General features: G+C 37.0%; 2 protein-coding genes across 10 annotated transcripts in view; both read left to right on the top strand.

Annotated features, from left to right (window-relative positions):
- The window catches only part of FAM135A (family with sequence similarity 135 member A), a 107920-nt gene extending 102770 nt beyond the window's left edge, over positions 1–5150 (top strand). For all 9 annotated transcript variants that reach the window (XM_076003243.1, XM_012787105.2, XM_076003242.1 and 6 more), the window contains 2 exons: positions 1280–1393; positions 3695–5150. In XM_076003243.1, coding sequence (XP_075859358.1) covers positions 1280–1393; positions 3695–3900 — 320 coding nt within the window. In that variant the 3' untranslated portion in view covers positions 3901–5150. The remainder of the gene's footprint in view (positions 1–1279; positions 1394–3694) is intronic.
- Positions 5151–10124: 4974 nt separating this feature from the next.
- On the top strand, positions 10125–20845 carry SDHAF4 (succinate dehydrogenase complex assembly factor 4). The gene is made up of 3 exons (XM_012750302.2): positions 10125–10221; positions 14650–14799; positions 20452–20845. Exons 1-3 carry the CDS (start codon positions 10158–10160, stop codon positions 20559–20561), a joined length of 324 nt encoding a protein of 107 aa, XP_012605756.1. The 5' UTR covers positions 10125–10157; the 3' UTR covers positions 20562–20845.
- Positions 20846–22147: the final 1302 nt, after the last annotated feature.

Raw genomic sequence — 22147 nt, 5'->3', positions numbered from 1 at the left:
GACCTGTACTATAGGACATATAAATGATTCCCAAAGTAGGGCTAATGATGATGAAGACATTTGTGTCAAATGATGCCAAAAGTGGAATGAATTTGTTTCATGAAATGTGAGATGGGAAAAAAAATCATTTAAAAAATATTTTTATAAAATATTATTTTAAATATGTATGTGCAATTGATTAATTTATCTTGTAGACATTTGATTATTCATTTATTTGCCTATGATTGTATACATTTAAATTGTCACCCCAAAAAAGTGGTTTTGTCTCAATAGGAAAAAGGAAGGATGGCCTTATTTTTGGCATAAATGGTATCATACAGTCTCACCTGGCTGTGTATGGGTCCATACTCTCCTCAAGATCAGGATATTTGAGTTCCAGGGGAGAAAGTGAATGTCTACAGAGGCCTCCTACATTCAGGATCCACAGTAGTTTCCACAATTGGCCTATCTCTAAGAATCTGAATTTCAGTGGGCATAAAGTATCAAAATTTTACTCTGGAACATACCAGGACAAAATTTCATGCACTACACACCCTACTGATTTGTATCTTATTTAATATTCACATAATTTTTTTTTATTTTCTAGTCTGAACCAAATAGTAAAATTAGAACATTATCAGTGCTAAAGACATGAAGAACATGGTTTCAGTACTTCAGTGAGTTAATTAACAAAAATATCTCAAGCTCCTAACTCCTAAATTCACCTGGCTTACTGAAAAATAAAATCAGGAACCTGATAAAAATATGTGGATGGATCACAAAACCTGTAATTATCACTGAAAAATAAAACCATATGTCCTCCTGACATCATACTCAAATAAGGAGAAAATATGAATAATATTAGGTATCATAAATGAAAACTTAAAGTCAGCCTTAAATGATTTCATATGGTTGTTTTGTTTTTATGGATGAGTGTAATTTTGTTTCATTGGAAATATTTCTAAATATTGATGAATACTCTCCAGAAGGTAAGAATGTTCTTCCTATAGAACATTAATATTTATTTTCTCCCTTACCTCCATACCACCAAGCAGCAGTCCTTGCTCTCACTCAGTGCAAATACATATTTCTCATATCTGCATAAAGACTACATAGAGTGAAGCTGGGTTTTTGTAGAGAATATTTAGAAATTTGGAGAAAGGATTCATAAGATATTTAAGAAGTTATAAACTTAGTACTGCTGAGGAAGTAAATATTTTCTGGTCATTTATATTATGCTAATAAGTTGTTTTCAATCTAGTTAACTATTACATTATAATTCATTATTTTCTATTCACAGGGCTTCATTATTTCAAAAATGTTGTGCTGGTGGGATCTCTACAGGATCGCTATGTTCCTTATCACTCTGCCCGTATTGAAATGTGTAAAACTGCTTTAAAGGACAAACAGTCAGGTAATTAAATAAGTTAAAAGTATGTGAAAGAGTTATATCTATTAAAGAAATTTTTCTCAAATTTTTCTTGTGATCACTTTCTCTCTTCTCTTACCATTCTCTTTCCTTTTTCTTCCTTTTCCACCCGGTGATATTAACAGCTATCCTCCCATTTTTCTGCCTTTCTCTACTGCCACATAAGCTGCCTTTACCAATGAAGTAGTTCTTTTATCTAATTACAAATGCTTCTCCATTTTGCTGCATCATAAGTAATTCATTCTTTGACTTCCTCTGGATTATTGGGATTGGTGATTGTGGTAATGGTCATGCTGCATGTTTTGCCATATCTCATTTTTAAGCAAAGACGGCAGCAAGAACTTGCCCCTGTTTACTGAGAGTGAGCGATAAACATTTTATTTGTTTATTCTTTTGTCATTTATGGATGACAAAAGAAATTTAAATCATAGCTATTTGGGGCCTGAAAAGGATACTTAAGTGCTGTGTACTCATTTTGTAACTGAGGCCCAGAGTTACTAAATGGCTTGATCCAAAGTCACTGTCAGTTAATTGCAGGCTTAGGGCAAGAACTTGGTTCTCCTACCTCTCAATAATGCGTTGGCTCCTTTTTTGAAATGAGACTGAGTTTTAATCTCTTGATCCTTTGGTTTTTCTACATCGTGACAATGAACAGCTCCTTAAGGCAGGAATTCTCTTAAGCATATTTGTATTTTCAGTGCCTAGCATGGTGCTTGGCACATAGTAGGTATTCCATTTATTTAACAGATGTTCATTGTACATTTGTGACACTGGAATAACCTTTTTTTAACTTCTGTTCTAGCAAAGGCTAGACTCCACTGAAGGGAAAAATTCAGAAGAGGTTTAACCTTCAGATGGGTAGCTAAAACTAGATAAACATCCTTTGTTTTAACAGTGAGATTCTGTGCCCCTGGGGACAGGGAACATCTCATGAAGACACATTTGGACTTTTTTTTTTTTTTTTTTTGAGACAGAGTCTCGCTTTGTTGTCCAGGCTAGAGTGAGTGCCGTGGCGTCAGCCTAGCTCACAGCAACCTCACACTCCTGGGCTCGAGCGATCCTTCTGCCTCAGCCTCCCAAGTAGCTGGGACTACAGGCATGCGCCACCATGCCCGGCTAATTTTTTATATACATATCAGTTGGCCAATTAATTTCTTTCTATTTATAGTAGAGACGGGGTCTCGCTCTTGCTCAGGCTGGTTTTGAACTCCTGACCTTGAGCAATCCGCCCGCCTCGGCCTCCCAGAGAGCTAGGATTACAGGCGTGAGCCACCGCGCCCGGCCTGGACTTTTTATGTAAACGTATTTTTTAAATAGCATGGAACCAGAAATCCAACTTGACTCACAATGAAAACTAAGAGGAGAGGTGGGAGTAAAAAGTTTTTTTAATGAATTTATGTGATATCAATCTTTCTCTTAAACACCTCTCTCCTCTTTCTCCGATTGTGCCTTCTGTATACTGTTTCCTTCTTGTCATTCCTCAGGGCTGCATCCTACACCTCTCCTCTGAAATACAGTATCTACCTCTCTAAAACGCATAGGTTCCATGGACATGTTAGTATTTATCTATTAGTGATATAGTAGTGTATAAGCATTATAAACAATATTATGCCCTTTGTAAGGCAGTTTGTCCATTTATGTGTATGCTAATCTTTACCTTTTATGCTTAGCATGAGCTCAATAAATCCATTGTAAGAATTAACCAAAAAGAGGTAAAGAGGAAGACAACTTTGAATTAGAAGTAGAACCAAATATTAAATAAACCTTCAGACTAAAAAAAAAAGATCTTGTTTGTTCTTTGAGCCAAGCTCACATTGTTCTTCTGACTACAGGAAGTTGCTATTCTTTCTTAAAATAATTTGGAAATGTTGACTGCTGTAAAAACGTTTTTCAAGTACTTGCTGTAGACTAAAGTTTATAATTTTGCCTTATCAAAATGTCTTACCATGGCGAGCTTATTTTTATAAATAACTAAACATTGAAGAAAACTATTTGCTTTGTTATATATGTTGCTTTGAGTTAAAAATATTAAATTGCCTAGAATAATGTATAATAAATTTATTTTCACTTTGCTGCATAAATAATGTGATTACTCATATTTTCTATTAATATAAACATTCTAAAAATGATAGCTGAAGAAAAATAAAACCTTTTAAAAGACATTTTTCTGCTTTCTATAGAAATAATGTAACAAAATTTTATAAATTATATAAAACTTGATATATAATTGTTTTTCAGTTACTTATATGAACTAATTTTCTTTTTTTTTTTTCATTTGTTCCATAGGACAGATCTATTCAGAAATGATCCACAACTTGCTTCGCCCAGTTCTGCAAAGCAAGGACTGTAATTTGATTCGATACAATGTCATCAATGCATTGCCCAATACAGCCGATTCACTCATTGGGAGAGCTGCACATATAGCTGTTCTTGATTCGGAAATATTTTTAGAGAAATTCTTTCTGGTTGCTGCCCTCAAGTATTTCCAATAGGATGAAAGCATTATTAGAGACTGGACAATTACCTCATTCAACAGTGATTCAAATAATGTATTATATTAAAATGTAGATGCTGATAAGTTCTAAGAAATATTTATACCTTTTATATGGAAGATGATTTATATCATCCATATTTAGAGCTTTTTAAACATCAACTTTACTTTCTAGGTAATGTGGCTGTGCAATATTTTTTTAATTTTATCTTTTTACTTTTCTATTACTTTTTCATATATTTTGCTACCTAATTATTTCAGTGAAACTTTAAGCCCATATGTATGTCTGATTGGTTATTATTGGCTTTCCACAATCTTTACATCAGACTACATTATATTAAAGGCCATTATTGCTAGAATAGCATGGAATTTTAAATTTTCTAGTATTGGGGTATTATTTAGTTAATTATAAATTTTACTTTTAACATTTTACTGTGTTTTAACTGGAAATAAAATTATGGCTGCTACAGTATATTTTTTGAAATCAACTTCTTTAGTCCTGAAATATACCTTTATCATATTATCAAACCAGGCAGTTCATATATGACAATGTTATAAAAGTTTTCTATAAAATCATTACTGTTGCTATTAAACATATGTCATGCCTATTAAAATATATTTTCTACTGGTGATTTCAACATTATTTCTCATATTGACTTTTATTACTGGAAATTTTCATGTTCACGTTAGCAGCATATAAAGATTTTTGAATGTTCGAATGCCCTCTGCCTTGATTTGGTTGGAATCTTGCTAAATTGGTAATGTTGCTTAAACTTTGTGACTACATTTCTTTAACTTTTTTCATGGACTTCCTTATATGTACATAATAATTAAATGTTAAAATTTATGAAATACTTTTATGAATTTAAATAATTTTTAAATATTGTTAAAAATTTTTGAACTAAAAAGTAATGTAAATAAAATAATTCATATTTAAAATGCAACAAAATAATTAAATTTACATGTCTAATGATACGGATGCAAATGTTTTTGATATATGGAGATGCTGAGTCTTTTGACTTTACTAAAAAGGTGCTGAATAGCATTAAATTCACTATTTTCCTTTTCTGTTTTACTTGCGAAAATAATGCACTAAGGGTGGATAGAAGTTCTGTTTGCATTCACCAATTGTGATGGACAGGTTTTTTGTAAGTATATATTGTATAATTGATGCATGTTTATTTTTAGCGTTGTATTATTGCCCCTGGTGTTAATAAATGAACAAATGACTATCTGGAGGAAGAGCTAAAACACTTGTAATCCTTTGCTTATTCTCAGAATACTAGAGGTATATATTTTTATTTGTAACTCAATATACTATATAAATTAACCGTTTTAGCCTTCGTAAAAGTATTTTTATAATTTATATCTTTCATATATATTAAGTTAAAAGAATTTTGATTGCTCTTGATAATTTTTTACTTTTTTAAAAAATACTCAAAAATTCCATAAACTGACCAAATGCATTATAACTGGGAGAATGTAAATATATGCATATCCACTACATATTTCTGCCACATACATTTTTCATGTTCACATACATCTTGGTCCTGAGTTTGAATATAATGTATCTTCTAAGTTTGGATAACTTCCAGGTTTATCATTCTTACTCACATACGTAGTATTTAAGAGTAAATTGTTCTTGTGATCATAGGTGGTTGATTGCTTGTTGGTTATTTTAATGGAATTTTCAAAGTACTTCTGTGGTTTAAAAGCTAACAAATTTTAACTTCTTTGATTTATCAGGGAAACTATCATATGCTGTTCACCTCCAAATTCAGATTGTGAGAGATTGATTGTGGATCTGAGGGAGAGGGGAAATGATTACCTGAAATAGTCTAATTGACTATTAGAGAATGAATCTCACTAAAGTATACCAATAAGGGTTTTGGTTGCAAACAACAACAAAAAATTATGATTAACTTAAGCAGAAAAAGAATTTAATGGAAGAATGGAACCAGGTTTGGAAAACAGAAACCAAAGCAAACTAGATAACCAAAATCATAGCCAAGTTCTGATGATCTCAAGAAGAGCTGGAAGACTATGTATTCTGCTGGCAGGGATGTCCCTGAAAACTGGATTTCAAATATTTATTTGCATAACTCCAGATTCAAAGTCGAGTGGAATGTCCAACTGACCAAGTTTAAGTCTTGGCCAGTCCTTGAGCTGTCGGGCATCAAAGGCAGCAAATCTGTCACCTTCCACGGTAGAAAATGAGACCATTTCTTCTACCAAGATTCACCAAACATATGAAATGGGTTTGATGACAGCTTCAAATACAAGAACATATCAAAGGTCTACCATAGTCCATTCTTTGTCTTTCCACCATCTGCAAGCCACCATTCTCCCCATATTTACACATTTAAAATGCTTCCTCCTGACTATCCCTCATCCAGCTTCAAGTCTAGCATCTCAGTGTGACGTCTCATGGTTCTCTGGTTCTGCAATGGTCTTGTCTCAATAGTTTGCAGCTCACAGACAAAATTGTGACCTAACCACCACCCCTATACAAAATAATAGTGTAAGATAGGGAAAAAACGAAATTATATAATATGCATGAGCCAGTGAGAAAGGAAATAGAGCAATGCTTTGCAAGTGTCCTTGGTGAGAATCACCTGGGCTGTTTGTTCAAAATACAAATTTCAAGGCCCCATTACAGATCAACTGAATCAGAATTTCCAGGATAGTGTAAAGGCAGCAGCATGTTTTATGTCCCAGAATTCTCTTATAAAGGACATCTATGGTAAATACAATACTCAGTTCTATCACTGGTCATGTCTAGATGGTTATGAGTTCTCACCGCCACCTATTTCTACTTCCTTTGTGTTCCACCAACACGAATCAGCTTATCAGATTTCTTTGTCTAGCAGGTGTCCCAAAGATCTGAGATGTGAATGATCTTGCCGATATATGGCTGTAATAGTGTTTGCTTACTTTTTACAATTCAATGTAAAAATAAAATACAAAAACATGGTATTGTGAAGGAGGTATTCTAGGAAATCCCCTGAGTTCTAGTCAAACTCCACCTTTTCCCCCATTGTCATCAGGCCCAATCATTCCAACTAGCACCATCACCCCTTTTTCTACTCTAGAGGAATGAGGAAAAAATGATCAGGTGGCAATTCCACCTTCCAATTTAGAGAAAGCATTGTTGTATCCTCTCAAGGAAGCACTTTCCCTCTGGATGCAAAAATTACACTAACACAATCTGGAATCACTGAGATGGATGGCAAGAGTAGTGAAGGGTCTGAGATTTTATCCTACTTGCAAGCTAACAGGCTAACCTGCTACAGTTTTGTGGATGCTGACAGGATACTCCTGAGTAAAAGACAAACGGCTTTATTACAGCAGAGTAGCCAGAGTGTCAGCATACTTGCATCAGTTCCTGGAGTCCAAATTCCTGGTGTGAAGCAGAGGGTCAGGTGACACCTGTACATATGGCAGCTTGCATTACAGGGAAAGAAACCAGGATCAAGCCATTTTTGAGCAAGCAGCAATCAAACCAGTCTCTTTCTCCCAGGGGCAGAGGACAGCAGTTAAATGGTAGTAAAGCTGTAATTCCCTTGACCTACTTAGGTTCCTATATGACTAGCTACAGAAATGCTCAGTATCAGGAGATGGGTAATACTTGCAGTCTGGCACACTTGGCAATAATATACAGGGATGCTCAGAGCCCATGGCAGATTGTCTCTTCTCTCCCACAGTGGAAAGCAAAATATATTTTACAATAATAGTATGTCAGATGTAATAGTGAGGTGTCAATCCCTTTTCTACTCTTTGGACGTGTTAGTCTGTCAACAGAAGAGATATCACTGAATACTGTTAAGACATTTATAAATGAGCATCTGACAAATCCTTTAGGATTGCATCCCAAAGTATATTTTCTCACCTGGTTCCACAAAAACCTTCAATAAGGCTGTCCATCATTCCATAAAACCAGTTGCTTCTGGATGATGGGATACAAGATAAGATGGGTGAATCCAGCTATCAGTCCCCTGCTTTACATCTTCACAGGAAAAGGAGTTGGTAAGCAATACATACATTGGTAAGCAATGCATGAGATGCTGTATGGAGTATAATGTATTCAATAAGTCCACAGATCAAGTGTACAAAAGAAGTGTAAATCAGGAAAAGCAATCCAAACCCAGAATAATTGTCTATTCCTGTAAGAAAAAATTGCTACCTCCTTCATGATAGCAATTTCATTGTAATCACACCTGCCACCCAGGCTACCTAATACTATATCACGGAATTAAGTTGGTCATGCAGTTGAGTACTGGTACTAGCCAACTGGTCAACAGCAGGGAAAAGACTATGGTTAAAAGTTCATAGGTTTCCATTCTTGCCACCATGGCTACCGTGTTAGTGGTTCCACTGAGCAAACACAGCTGTGGTAGGGGAAGGAAGCTGACTGATGTCCACAGAGTGTGTCACTGTGGTAGGCAGCCTTGTGTAAGCCTTCTCCCTTTGATACTGGGCTTGACCTAATGATAGAATACAAGAAAAGTGGTGAGATGTCTCCACTGAGATTACAAAAAGATTGGGGCTTCCATTGTGAATAGTCTTTCATGCTCTTTGGATCATTCATTCTGTGGAAAGCCAGCTACTATGTTGTGAGATGGCTTTTGGAGAAGCCCACTTAGCAAGGAACTGAGGAAGGTCTCCAGTCCAAAAGTTCACAAAGAACCAAATCCTGCAACTAATCATGTGAGTGAGCTTGGAAGCAAGCTAGCCGTGCCTTCATTTGAGACTGGAACTCCAGCCAATGGTTTGGGTACACTCTCGTTTAAGACCTAGAGCCAGAGGCACTCTGGCTGCTGGATTCCTGGCCCATAAAAACTGTGGGTGAATAATTGTTTATTGCTTTAAGCCACTAACTTTGGTATAATTTGTGAGGCAGTAAGAGATAGCTAATATAATAATCTTGTCCTGATTAAGAGTCCTTCTCCAATGGAAGCCTTTTTGGGTGGGGTATTGGGGGGCCCCAAATGTTCTCATGCTTTGGGGTCACTTTGAGGGGTCCTATTCCAAAGAACTATTCCAAAACTTTTATATTCCCAGTCACTGCCCATGAAATGATGTAGATCTTTATTTCAAGCCTTATTTCTTTCTAGGCAAAGTATGCAAGATAAACTAAGTTCTGCCCTCTGGGGAACTTTTTTTTCCCCCTCCACTCTTCCTTTAGGGCCTTCATAAATGGGGCTCCAAATGCAAAAAGCAGTCCATTGCCAGTTCGGTCCGTTTATTAACAAAGCCATCTAGAATTCAACTTTGATTTCTTTCCTCAGTCTACTGGTCACAAATCAATTCGTCATGAAGTTGTAGATATAAGCTAAGGGTCAAAAGCATGACCATAGAGTGTGAGCTACCTGCTAATGAAAATTGCTTGGGTTTTGGCCACAGCAGGTTTCCTTATCTAAGAGGACCAGATAACTCTCAGTTCATGATGAGAAACTCAAGATTGCATAGCCACCTGATATCACAGGACCAGACACTACCATGGCCCAATAGCTAAACAGAAACTTTTCTAAAAAAAAAAAAAAATCCAAAAATTCTACGGACCTTCACTATGATTCTGTAAAGATGTCCACAAGCATCCTGATCTGCCACATATACTCTGAACACTATTGGTGCTGTTGGAACTAAGGGTCCAGTGGCAGAGCTCCTCGCTAGGCATCCTGGTCCAGATGGAGAGCCTTCTCTTGCTCTGCACCTCACTCAAAAACGTCATCTTTCAGATCATCTAGCCAGGGAGTCAGAGCTGATGAATTAGGAACTTATTGAACAAAGAGATATTTAAAATATAAAACATTACTGCACGTAAGAGTGGTTGAAAAAAAAAAAGAAAAATAAATAAAATATAAAAACAGAGGGAGAATGAAGTAAAAGCAGCAAATATTTTACATGAGTGCAAGAGTGAAAGGTGATCAATGTTAGTATACTATAAAGAAGATTATTCCAGGAGACCTTTTGGCTCTAAGAGGCATACACGGAATTATCCCCTCATCTACCTTAACCATGATTTGGGGTTTTAATCAACAGTGTTCAAGGGTAGTTTGGGTCTTCCTTGGCGAGACAGCTGAGCCACTTCCCCTGCTCCTTTATAGCTAGGGTCTGGCTCGGGAACCAGGACTCCTAGAGCTGGCTGCAGAGGCCCCGCCCCACGGAAGCCCCGCCCCCGTGGGGCGGGCCCGGGCGCCACCGCCTGCTCCTGCCCACATCCCTTTGCGCCTGCGCAGAAGCTGAGGCGTTGGCGCCATGACCCTATCGAGGCTCCCCGGGTTGCTTAGCCGTCCCTTAGCCTCGGCATGGACAGCGACAAGTAAGGCGCTCTGCCCCGGGGCCAAGGTTGCGGGCGGGGTCGCGGAGGCCCGGGCGCCGCGAGAAGTGCCTCCTGGGGAGGAAGCCGCGCATTAGCTGGCGGCAGAGGCTACGGAGCTTCTCTCCAGCTCGGCCACCCGCGCCCTGGCCCTGGGCAGGTCCCCGCGCCGCCCGGGTCTCAAGGGTGGGACCGGAGCTGGGAGGTTGCCAAGGCCCTTCCGCCCCGGACGTCCGCTTCCTTCCGGCCCCTGCTCTGGCCTGGGAAGACCTCTACGGTTCCGAGTTGTTTATGTGGGATCTCCTAGGGGGCACTGCACTCATGCCCCTGAAAAACATGCAAAATAAGACCCTTTAGGAATGGGAGCTATTCTTTTGCTTATTTATTTACTTCAGAGAGGATGTGTGGCACTTGACAGTATGAAAAGATTATTGGAGAAGTGCTGAAGGGGGCCAAAGACAAGTATAACAAAAATTAGATGAAGTCAGGAGTTAGTACAGAAAGCGTGCATGTTTTCAGTAGAAACCATTTCTTAATCCATTTTTGTTGGAAATTTTTCTCAATATGTTGCAGAGTTAGTTAGCAACCTAATTTTAATTTATAACATACAGAGACAATGTGCATGAGTTGAAACCATAATTACTGCCCTTATAGTAAGTGGCCTGAGATTTCCATGCAATTTTTTTTCCTTTGTGCAATCATTTTTTTCCCAAATACAAACGTTTTATTTATTAATTGTAAAAATTTTAAATGGCCCAGAAATGAGTAATAATAGAACGTGAAAGCCCCATGTTATTCAAACTCCAAGGTAACGACTGTTTAAAATTTGTTGTGTTCCTTCAGCAACCCTTTTGCACTCATTTTAAACATTTTTGAAGTATTTGATACCAAAAATATATACATGTAGTACAATGTGTAAGTTATGAAGCAAAACCAACGTCTATGAACTTATTCTCCAATTTAAGAAGTAGACTCCATTGCCAAGAAGCTCCTGTGTGCTGCTCCCTGATACAGTTGTGTAACTTTGTTTTTGACCTTCACAGAAATGGTTTCATATCATTTCTATTTATTTGCTTTTTTTCCAGCTAACACTGTTTTGAGATTGATCCACATTGATTTATGAAGTTATTTATTCATCTGTGTAAATGCATATTTTCCATTCTAAAAATTTGTTTAAATATATTAATTTGTATTCTGAATTCAGTATATGAACTCTTTATGGTCTGGACCCACTCTTCTGTTGTTTGTTGATTCTGCTGACTTTTGTTTGTGATGGCTTGTTTCCTTGGATTTTACTGGGATTCTCTTTGGCAGACTTCTGTGAAACATGGGTTGAGAGATTATTTCTCTCCTCAGGGGATTGGCTTCTGCCTTTACTATGTATCTGGGAGCCCTTCAACTTTAGACTTGAGTCCACATTATATTAATAGTAAGATGCTCCCTTTGGGAGTTTTTAAACTATGCAAATAGTGTGTATTCAGACCTAAACACAGGTGTGGTCAGCTAGTGGCTTCATTTTTTCACATCTCCACTCAGAACTAGGGTTGAAATGGACACTTTTCTTTCCTTAACTGTTCTCTTCCTTAACTGGAAGTTTTCTTCTAGTTTCTTGCTCTTTTGTCCAGTAACATGAGCATCACCTGGGAGCTTGTTAAAAATGCAGAATCATAGGCTCCACCCAGAACTACTTAGAATCTGCATTTTTAATAAGATCCCCCCAGCTGGTTGGTGTACACATTTTAAATCTGTCAGTTCAGATTTATTTTCTCAGTGTGTGAAACTCCCTGATTCCTGGCCTCTAACAGGCTTTCTGGTTTTGCTCAGGCTTATGACTGTCATTTCCCTTCGGTCCTGAAAGCTCTATAACCTAAGCCCTAGGCAAGGAAAACACAAGATAGGGAGCAGTTTCAGTTTAAGTGTTTACCTCACAGGACTGCTTTTTCAGTTTATCACTATTTACTTTCTTAAAAATTCTTACTCGGATTTAGAAGTGTTTTATATATTTTTTGACTCTTTTAGATGTTTTATTGCTGTAGGGTTTTGGCATGTCTGATTTGTCAGATTGCCAAAAACAGGAGTTCTGAGGTTCTGAGTTGTTTATTGTTTTTGTGTGTGTGTGTCTGTCATTCACTCTTTTGCTTTTATTATGTCTTTCTTAGAAGGTCAACTTCTTACCTGTAATATACATGTAAACACAATTCTAAATAGGCTTTGGATAAGGCCAAACCACACCTTAAAGTAGAAGACATGGGCTTTTTAGTGGTTATTTCCTTATATTCTGGAAAGATGGTTCTTGTTTTAAGTTAATCAACTATTTCGTCTGTAGTTGAGGTAGTCAGAAGTCAACCGATAGCCAAAATGTAACACTAACATTAATATAATTAGTATCGTTCAGCACCTACTATTTGATAGGCAGAATTAACAGGAGTGGCCCTTGGGCTTACCTTTGCCTATCTACCAGTCCTTATCTGATACACCTTTCTTCTTGTCTGCCTTTGAAGCTACTTATACATGCCTCACTACCCCACCCCTGCCAAGTGATGTGCATGCACTGTGTCCCAAGCTGTATAGCCTCCAGGTGCCAAGGAGGCTTACCTCTTGCTGTACAGAAACAAGGGTAATTCTCTTTCCCCACATTCTGTCATACTGTTACCTGACTACAAAATAGTTCTTTTTATGCCCCTAGTGGTCTCAGAGACCCTTGAGAAAACTGGTCTTTCAGCTTTCTCTTGTAACCCTTCTTTCTACAGATAATGTCTTTCAGAAGTATGCAAGGCCGGCCTGAGGGACCAGTTTCTCAAACATACTTGGCTACTCTTTTCTCTTTCCTGTTCTTCACCAAAAACTCTTATGCAAATTGACTTCTAGAACATCCCATAGTTAGGCTCAAGTTACTAATGCACTTACTGTGTACACACACACAAACACATGTTCATTTCTCTTACCTATTTGCATGCATATATATTTGTGTATATATTTTTAAGCAGGGGTATGGTTATATAGTGATGACTAGAATGTGAAATAAAACATATATATAATGAAATAACAATCTAATTATATGTAATGCTGTCAAGAGCTTCCAGATAATTCTATAAAAATAATAATAGATATAATTTGTCATTATACTAAATGCTTTGCATAAATTGTCCTGTTTATTCAATAATCTCATGAGATAGATACTGTTATTTCCAATTTAGGGGGAAAGAAACAAAGAGGGTTTAAGTAACTTGACCAAGGTCAAACAACTAGTAAGTTGTTATATTAGTTTCCTATTGCTGCTGTAACAAATTACCACAAACTTAGTGGCTTAAAACATTTTACATTTCTGGAGGTGAGAAGTCTGAAATGGGTCTCATTGAGCTAAAATGAAGTTGTTAGCAGGACTGTGGTTTTTCTGGAAGCTCTGGGGAAAACCCGTTTCCTTCCCTTTTCCAGCTTCTAGAAGCTGCCCACATTCCTTGACTCAACCGCTTCCTTCATCTTCATGCCAGCCACATCAGCTCAGGTCTGTGTCTGCCATCCCTCTGGTTCTCTCTTCCAGTTCTCTCTTCTCTTTTTAAGGACCCTTGTGATTACATTTATACATCCAGATAATCTAGGATAATCTCCCTAGTTTAAGGTCGTCCAATTAGCAACCTTAATTCCATCTGCTGCCAGAATTCTCCTTTGCCATATAACCTAATCTATTGACAGATTCTGGGCATTGGGTTCTGATCATCTTTAGGGCCACTATTCTGTTTGCCACAGGAGTGTAGCTGGAACTGGTACCCAAATTTGTCTGCCTCTAAAACTATTCCTTTAGGAAGTTGAAAACCCCCAGCAGTGAGATCAATTTTTCAGTGTGGTTTTGCCCTTACTGAACATTATCTCACCAAGGGGTTAGATAACTTTCATAGAACTGAAAGTATAACTTTGTCTCATAAACTAAAGAGAACATGATCTCATTTACACATTGTAGATGCCTAATTCATTTTTTAAATTTTGAGTTGTTAGGAAAAGTGGACCATGATTAGGATTTAAGTATAAGAATACTAAATATAGCCACTCGTGACTTCTAGAGGTTTAAATACTAAACATTATTTAAAAGTTCATACTAATGTACTTAGCTACTCTTAATGTTCTGACTCCTGGTATTTTGGCACTGCTGCAGACAGAAATTAGTGGTTTATATAAGTTTCTACAATTTTATAATGGCTAACTAACTTATTTCATAGCTCTTCTTTTCAAACTGGTTGTCTCACGGGAAAGGAAATGGCTATCTAGAAGACAGGGGCAGAGGGAAGAATTTTCACTATATATATATGTCCTTTGTACCTTTTTAACTTTGATAAATCTGAATATATAAACTAAAAACAAATAAATAAAATTATTAAATGTTTAAAGTAGAAGAAATGAACAGCCCCTATTTTCCTGTTGTCTCCACTCTGCTAGGATCACCCCTTCTGTGTCATTTGAGGAAAACAAGTTCTTCTCAAGAAGGAAAGTCTGAACCCATCAAACAATCACTTAAGAAGGCAAAGTTACCAGAAGGTCGTTTTGATGCACCAGAAGATTCCCATTTAGAGAAAGAACCACTGGAAAGTGAGTAAAGATCCTCTCCTAAGTATCACAGAAAGTATTTTAGTTAGAAAAATAAATGTTATTTTTGCTTATAATTCTTTATTAACAATATGGAGCATATTTTATCTATGAGTAAAATCATTATATTACCATATTGACCCTTAATACGAATGTGTTGTTTAGTTTTGTTTTTTTTTAAGAGATAGGGTCTTGCTCTGTCACCCAGTCTAGAGTGCAATGGGGTGATCATGGCTCACAGCCTCACACTTTTGGGCTCAAGCAATCCTCCCACCTCAGCCTCTGAAGTAGCTGAGACTACAGCCACAACACCTGGCTAATTTTTTTTAATTTTTTGTAGAGATGGGGTCTTGCTGTGTTGCCCTGGCTAGTCCTGATCTCCTGGCCTCAGGTAGTCCTGCCACTTTGGTCTCCCATGGTGCTAAGATTACATGTGTGAGCCACCATGCCCAGCTGTGTGGGTTTGTTTTTAAAGTTTCCAAGCCCTGGATAAGGTATTTGATTGGATTGGATTGGGTTTGTTTTCAGTGTATGTGTTTGTTTTGATTGGGTTTGTTTTCAGTAATGTTTATCATTATTCGCATGACAAAATATGTAATGTGAGACCTTCTTTGATACAAATAACAGAAACCTACTTAAGCAGAAGTGAGGCACCCAAGGGCAGTGATGCTGCTGGGCCCTGGAAAAAGACTAGAACCTCGAGACTGAACACTATATGGAAACCAGGATACTCTCCCTCTTTCTCTTGTCTGTGGTTGCTTTTCTTCATTGTTTTCTATCTCCAAACTAGTTCCTCAGTCCACTGGGCAGAAAATAACTGCTCCTAGCAGCTATTCAGTTCAAGAGATCAGCCAAACTGCGACTAGAGTTTCTTACTTCTAATTCCAAATTCCTGAAGAAGAAAGCTCATGGGCCAAGCTTGGCTCAGATGTCCCCAGCTGAATCAATCTTAGTGACCCAATCTGAGATGGGCCATGTGTGAGGGTGATTGTTCTCACTATAACCACATAGTTAGAGAAGGGATAGTTTTGAGACTAAAGAGATTGGAGGAGGGAGTAATACACTAAACATTATTTTGTATTCAGTATATATAACATTTGACTCTCATGCCTTAAAGCTGGTTTTAAAAGTGCTACTTTATTTTCATTCTATACCTTTGAATTATAGAACATGTACAAGCATTAACTATTGAAAAAATAAAATTTTAAGCATCATAAACATTCCACTTTGAGTCCTTGGCTAGGCCATCCTGCTTGTCTAACTTTTCCAGTGAAATGGAAGTTAAGCCATCTATGTAGTGAAGCATCCTAGCCAAGAAGATATTAGGATGCAGGGATCTATGTCTGAAACTTTTATAAAATATAAAAACTTTAATTGTTTACTCATTTAGTTGTCAATTTATAGCACTTTACCAAGCCCAGTCTAATAACCAGAACAATCGGCCAAAATGATAGAGACTTTTAAGAAGTCGTCTTAATCTAAAGGCAAAATTTTTCTTCAGTGGTTTTTAGCTAAACAGAAAAATCAGAGGGATAGACAGGAGGGTGACTGGTAAAAAAAAAAAAAAGAAAAAAGAAAAAAAAAAGAAAAATCAGAGGGGAATTAGTTGCTTAAAACATTAAGATTAAATTAGGTATCTTGAGACAGGGAGGATATCCTGGACCACCCAGGTGGGCCCAGTGTAATCACAAAGGTCCTCATAAGAGGGAAGTAAGAGGGTCATAGAGAGATTGGAAGATACTGCATTGTTCCCTTTAAAGACGGAGGAAGGGGCTGCCTGTAATCCTAGCTCTCTGGGAGGCCGAGGCGGGCGGATTGCTCAAGGTCAGGAGTTCAAAACCAGCCTGAGCAAGAGCGAGACCCCGTCTCTACCATAAATAGAAAGAAATTAATTGGCCAACTAATATATACAAAAAATTAGCCGGGCATGGTGGCGAATGCCTGTAGTCCCAGCTACTTGGGAGGCTGAGGCAGGAGGATTGCTTGAGCCAGGAGTTTGAGGTTGCTGTGAGCTAGGCTGACGCCACGGCACTCACTCTAGCCTGAGCAACAAAGCAAGACTCTGTCTCAAAAAAAAAAAAAAAAAGACGGAGGAAGGGATATGGGATGTGGGCAAGTATGGGTATGTTCAAGGGCAGCCTCTGGAAATGGGAAAAGGCAGGGAAACAAATTTTCCTCTAGAGCCTCCAGAAGGAGCATAGCTCTGCTGACTCTTTGATTTTAGCCCAGGGAGACCCATGTCAGGTTTCTAACCTCAAGAACTATAAATTTGCATCATTTTAACTAAAAAAGAAAAAAAAAATCACATAAGAATGAAACAGCAAGCCCAGAAATCAAATCTCACACATACGGTCAGTCAGTTTTTGATAAAGGTACCAAAACCATTCAAAGCACAAAGGACAGTCTTTTCAGTAAATGGTACTGGAAAAATTGAATATCCAGATAAAGAAGTTGGACGTTTACTTTACTATCACAAAAAATTAACTCAATATGTATCAAAGATCTGAATTTAAGAACTATAAAACTCTTAGAAGAAAATATCAGGGGAAATCTTCATGATATTTCATGGATATGACATCAAAAGCACAGGCAACAAAAAAAAAATAGATAAAATACTTCATCAGAATTAAGAACTTTTTAAAATCAAATGACAGGAAAGCAAATTATCAAGAAAGCAAAAGGGCAGCCTATGGGCTGGTAGAAACTATTTGCAAATCATATGTCTGACAGGGGATTAATATCCAGAATATATATGTAAAATACTCCTGCAACTTGACAAAAAATAAATCCAATTCAAAAAATAGGAAAGGACTTAAGTAGATATTTCTCCAAAGAATATATACAAATGACAAAATGCTCAGCATCATTAATCATTAGGGAAATGCAAATCAAAACTATAATGGGTATAATCAAAAAACTGGAAAATAACAAGTATTGTCAAGGATGTGGAAAAATTAGAACACTCATACATTTCTGGTGAGAAGGTAAAATGAGCAGCCTCTGTGGAAAACAGTTTGGCCATTCTTCAAAAAGTGAAACAGAACTACCATATGACCCAGCAGTTTCACTCCTATGTGTATAACTAAAAGAATTGAAAGCAGGGACTTGAACAGATATCTGTATACTTATCCATGTTCATAGCATTGTTCACAATAGCCAAAAGGTGGAAATAATCCAAGTGTTCATCAACAAATTAATAGATAAACAAAATGTGGCACACATATACATGCAGTGGAATACTGTTCAGTCATAAAAAGTAATGAAATTTTGATATATGCTGCAACATGGATGGACCTTGAAAACATTATGCTTAGTGAAATATGCTGGACACAGAAGGACAAATATTATATGATTACACTTATATGAAGTACTTAGAGTAGTCAAACCCATAAAGAGAGAAAGTAGAATTGAGGTTATCAAGGGTGGGGGGAAGAGAAAAGGGGAAGTTTATTTAATGGTATGGAGTTTATTATGGGGATGATGAAAATGTTTTGGGTATAGATATGGGAATGGTTCCACAACATTGTGAATGCATTTAATGGCACTAAATTGTATACTTACAATGGTTAATGTGATAAATATTATGTTATATATATATATTTACCATAATAAAAACAAAGAAAGCACATTTGAAAAGTTAGTTATCTATTTGACATAATGGTAGGCATACCTCTTAATTTTTGAATTACTCAAGTTTATGTTGAACCTACCATCCCTTAGAAATTGCTCTGGCAGACATCACCAAATCCAGCAGATGCTTTTTAATTCTCATTTTATTTGAACAATCCACAACCCTTGACAGTGTTAACTAGTGATTCTGGAAATCTCCTGCTTTAGTTTATATTAATGTTATACTTTCTTTAGTTTATCATTCTGTTTTTTTCAACTATTTCTTCCTGGGCTTCTTTGTAAGTTTCTTTGCCTCTGCCCAACACCTGGGTATTTGCCAGGCCTCTCTCCTTAGCCCCGTAAGCATTCCTAGGGAGATCTTATATTTTCCTAAGATGATTTTAAACATATCACATTTGTGTTCGTGATTCACACATGTATGCCTCTAGTCAGATCTCTGTCTTGAGCTTCACTCTCCTATTTCCAGTTGCCTCCTGAACATCTTTTGCATATTCCAAACATCTCAGAATTAGTATTTCTAAAACTTAACTCATCCTGTATGCATTTTTCCCACTCACCTTCACCCACCAGCCTGAATCTACATCTTTCTCTTCCTCTGGATTCCCAGTCTACCCCATCTGACACATCACCCAAGCCTGAAATCTGAAATCCTTCACTCCTGCCTCTTCCTGTCTCCTGTATCCAATCACTAACTAAGTCTTGTTGATTCTGCCTTCTTAACATCTCTCAAGTTTATCCTGTTATTTATCCTACCATAACGCCCACATTGAAGCTGTACCTAGCTCTATTGAATGAAACCATGTGCTCACAAGATCACCATGAGGATAAGATAAAATCTATTCATTCACTCATACGATACATATTAAGTGTCATCTATGAGCCAGGCACTGAAACAGCAGCAAATAAAACACACAAAAATATATACCATAGTGGAGCTTAACATTTTAAGGGGAAAGACAGACAATAATCAAAGTAAATAAGAAAAAAATAACAATAAATGTGAAACAGAATGATAAATCTAGGCAGGGAATGGGAAGTATTGTGAGGGTGCCAAAAATATAGAGACACAGTTTAAGAATTAGGGTTCTTTCTAATAGCTGGTTCCTCTCCTATTTTGTCCATATACAGAGCAGTACAGTGTATAGGCCAAGAGTAAGACTGCAGACAGAATATCTGAATTCAAACTCAGTTTCACCACTTAGCTGTATGGTATTGAGCTTATCCTTCATGTCTCATTTTCTTTATCTGTAAAACAGGGATGATAATTTTTCCTATCCCATAGGATTATTATGAAGGTTAAATGAGGTAGTATATATAAAGTGCTCAGAATCTGGCCTGATTCATGATGGGAACTTCTGATATGCATACATAGTTTTAAGAATAGTAATTGTTATTAATATTATGTCCATAAGTGGTCTAGCTAACTATTTACTGAAGGCAAAACCCTATGATGAGGAGTAATAATACTCATAGCTGAAATTAATTGACATTCTTATGTACCTGGCATTATGCTAGACCTTTTACATGTAATATCTTATTTAATTCTTAACACAATAAGGCAAGTATGACTGTTCTCCCCATTTTACAGGTCAGAAAACTGAGGCATCGAGTCAAAGTGACTCATTCAAAGTAATCTTATTTTAAAACCTTCCAAGTCTCATGAATTTGCACTCTGTGTTTTCTGCACCCCTTCCCTTCTGTTTGGATCCAGCAGCACATATGCAGCTATTTCCCAGATCAAGGGCTGAGAGCACTCCTAGAATTCTAAGTTGTTAGTGTTGATAGCAAACTTGATTGAATATGAAAATTGTATCCTAAAGTGATTTCTCAAACTCAGGAAAAAGAACCTCATGAATAGTCCATGTAGTAACTTGGTCAGTAATATTTAGCCTAGTATGCAACCTTGTCTTCAAAATTGACCATAATGCTTTTCCTGGCTTGACTGCTTTGTCAAAGAAGAATTTCTAATATACACTTTTCTATCTTTTGTATCTTATGCACTTCTATATCTTTTGTTTTCTGTAGAATTTCCAGATGATGTTAATCCAGTTACCAAAGAAAAAGGTGGACCCAGGGGCCCAGAACCTACACGATATGGAGATTGGGAACGGAAGGGACGCTGTATTGATTTTTAAGTCACATGTTCTTTAATCTCAGTATTGTTTTCTGAATATGTACAACTGAATTAACTTATTTCTGATTTTTTTTCTTTATATCCTTTAAGTCATATAATTTCCATAATGTGTTTAAAAATATATATGATGGCTTTGGAAGAAAATATGCTGCTATAAATTAGGAAAAGGAAATTTATTGGAGTTTATAAAGATGACAAGAGCTACAAATTTTTACTTCATCATTTTTCAGTTTAAATTAGTTGCTTGTAAAATGCACATGTAAATAAAATATTTTTTTAAATGATTATGTTGCCACGTGCTAATTGGTAGTTAGTGGCTTTTTAACTGAGAGTGTTTGAGAAGGCCACAGTAACAACACATTTTCAGTTGGAGCCAGATTACTTGGGTTTAAATCCTGACTCTACCACTTACTTTTTAATGTGACCTTGGGTAAGTTATTTAACTTCTCTGTGCTTCAGTATTCTTGTGTATAAATTGGAGATAATAATAGTTAGGCAGTTAAGAAGATTAAATGAATAAATAACATGTGCAGTAGTATTTTTCCAAGAAACAGAACCAATAGGATAGATATATAGAGATTGATTAATTGATTAAGAGGAATTAGCTCATGTAATTCCAGAGGCTAAGAAGTCCCATGATCTGTCATCCTCAAGCTAGAAACTCAGGAAAACCAGTAGTGTGATGCAGTCCGGGTTCAAAGGCCTGACAAGGGAGCCAATGATGTGACTCCAGTCCAACGCAGAAGATTAAATGAAATGTCCCGGCACAAGCAGTGAGGCCGATAAGAGGGATAAATTCCTCCTTCCGTCTTTTGACCTATTCAGGCTCTCAATGAATTGGATGGTGTCCAACTATATTGGGGAGAGCCATCGGCTTTATGAGTCCACCAATTCAAACGTTAATGTCATCCAGAAACCATGTTTTGTTTGGGTATCCCGTGGCCTATTCAAATTGACACATAAAATTAACCATCCCAACATGTAAGCCACTTGAAGCATATATAGTATGTACCTCTCAGCAATCCTTAAATTATGAATCTGTTTTTCCAGGTCTCTAGGCTTCTAGGGGAAATATTTAAAAACCGAAATTTGAAATACTTGGGTTGAAATTATTATTATATGACTAGAACATTAAGAAATGATTAGTTGAAAAACAGTGATTATTTAAATGAGTAAACTAAAACATATATTAGTTTGTGGAACATAAAATTAAGGTAGGTGCTATGGTTTGTACATGTGGCCTCTCCAAAACTGAAGTTGAAAGTTAACCACAGAAGTGGCTGTATTGAGAGGTGTGGCCGTTAGGAGATTGGTTCCCCACCACACTGTTCCTGGATGCTGGACATGGAAGCTAAAAGAGATTATTCTCCGGCTTAAGTTGTAATGTCTACCCCTTTGGGTTTCTGACTTGCTAGGGGCCAAGTCCTTTTCTTCTTTCTTATTTTTCCTCTTTGGAATGGGAATGTGTGTCCTGTGCCTGTCCCACCATTGTATCTTGAAAGTAGATAACTTGTTTTCACAGGCTCGCAGATGAGACTTTGGACTTTTGGTGTTGGAATGAGAAGATTTTGGGGGTAAGGGATGGAA

This window comes from Microcebus murinus, chromosome 5 (genome assembly GCF_040939455.1).
Source record: "Microcebus murinus isolate Inina chromosome 5, M.murinus_Inina_mat1.0, whole genome shotgun sequence".
In the NCBI taxonomy this organism is placed as follows: Eukaryota; Metazoa; Chordata; class Mammalia; order Primates; family Cheirogaleidae; genus Microcebus; species Microcebus murinus.
This window is presented reverse-complemented; position numbering and strand designations above follow the sequence as displayed.

Excerpts from the sequence above, each read along its gene's own strand:
- SDHAF4 (XM_012750302.2), top strand. The coding sequence starts at position 10,158 with ATGACCCTATCGAGGCTCCCCGGGTTGCTTAGCCGTCCCTTAGCCTCG. Across the intron at positions 10,222-14,649 it reads CTCGGCATGGACAGCGACAA|GATCACCCCTTCTGTGTCAT; the intron begins GTAAGGCGCTCT and ends CCACTCTGCTAG. Across the intron at positions 14,800-20,451 it reads AGAGAAAGAACCACTGGAAA|AATTTCCAGATGATGTTAAT; the intron begins GTGAGTAAAGAT and ends TGTTTTCTGTAG.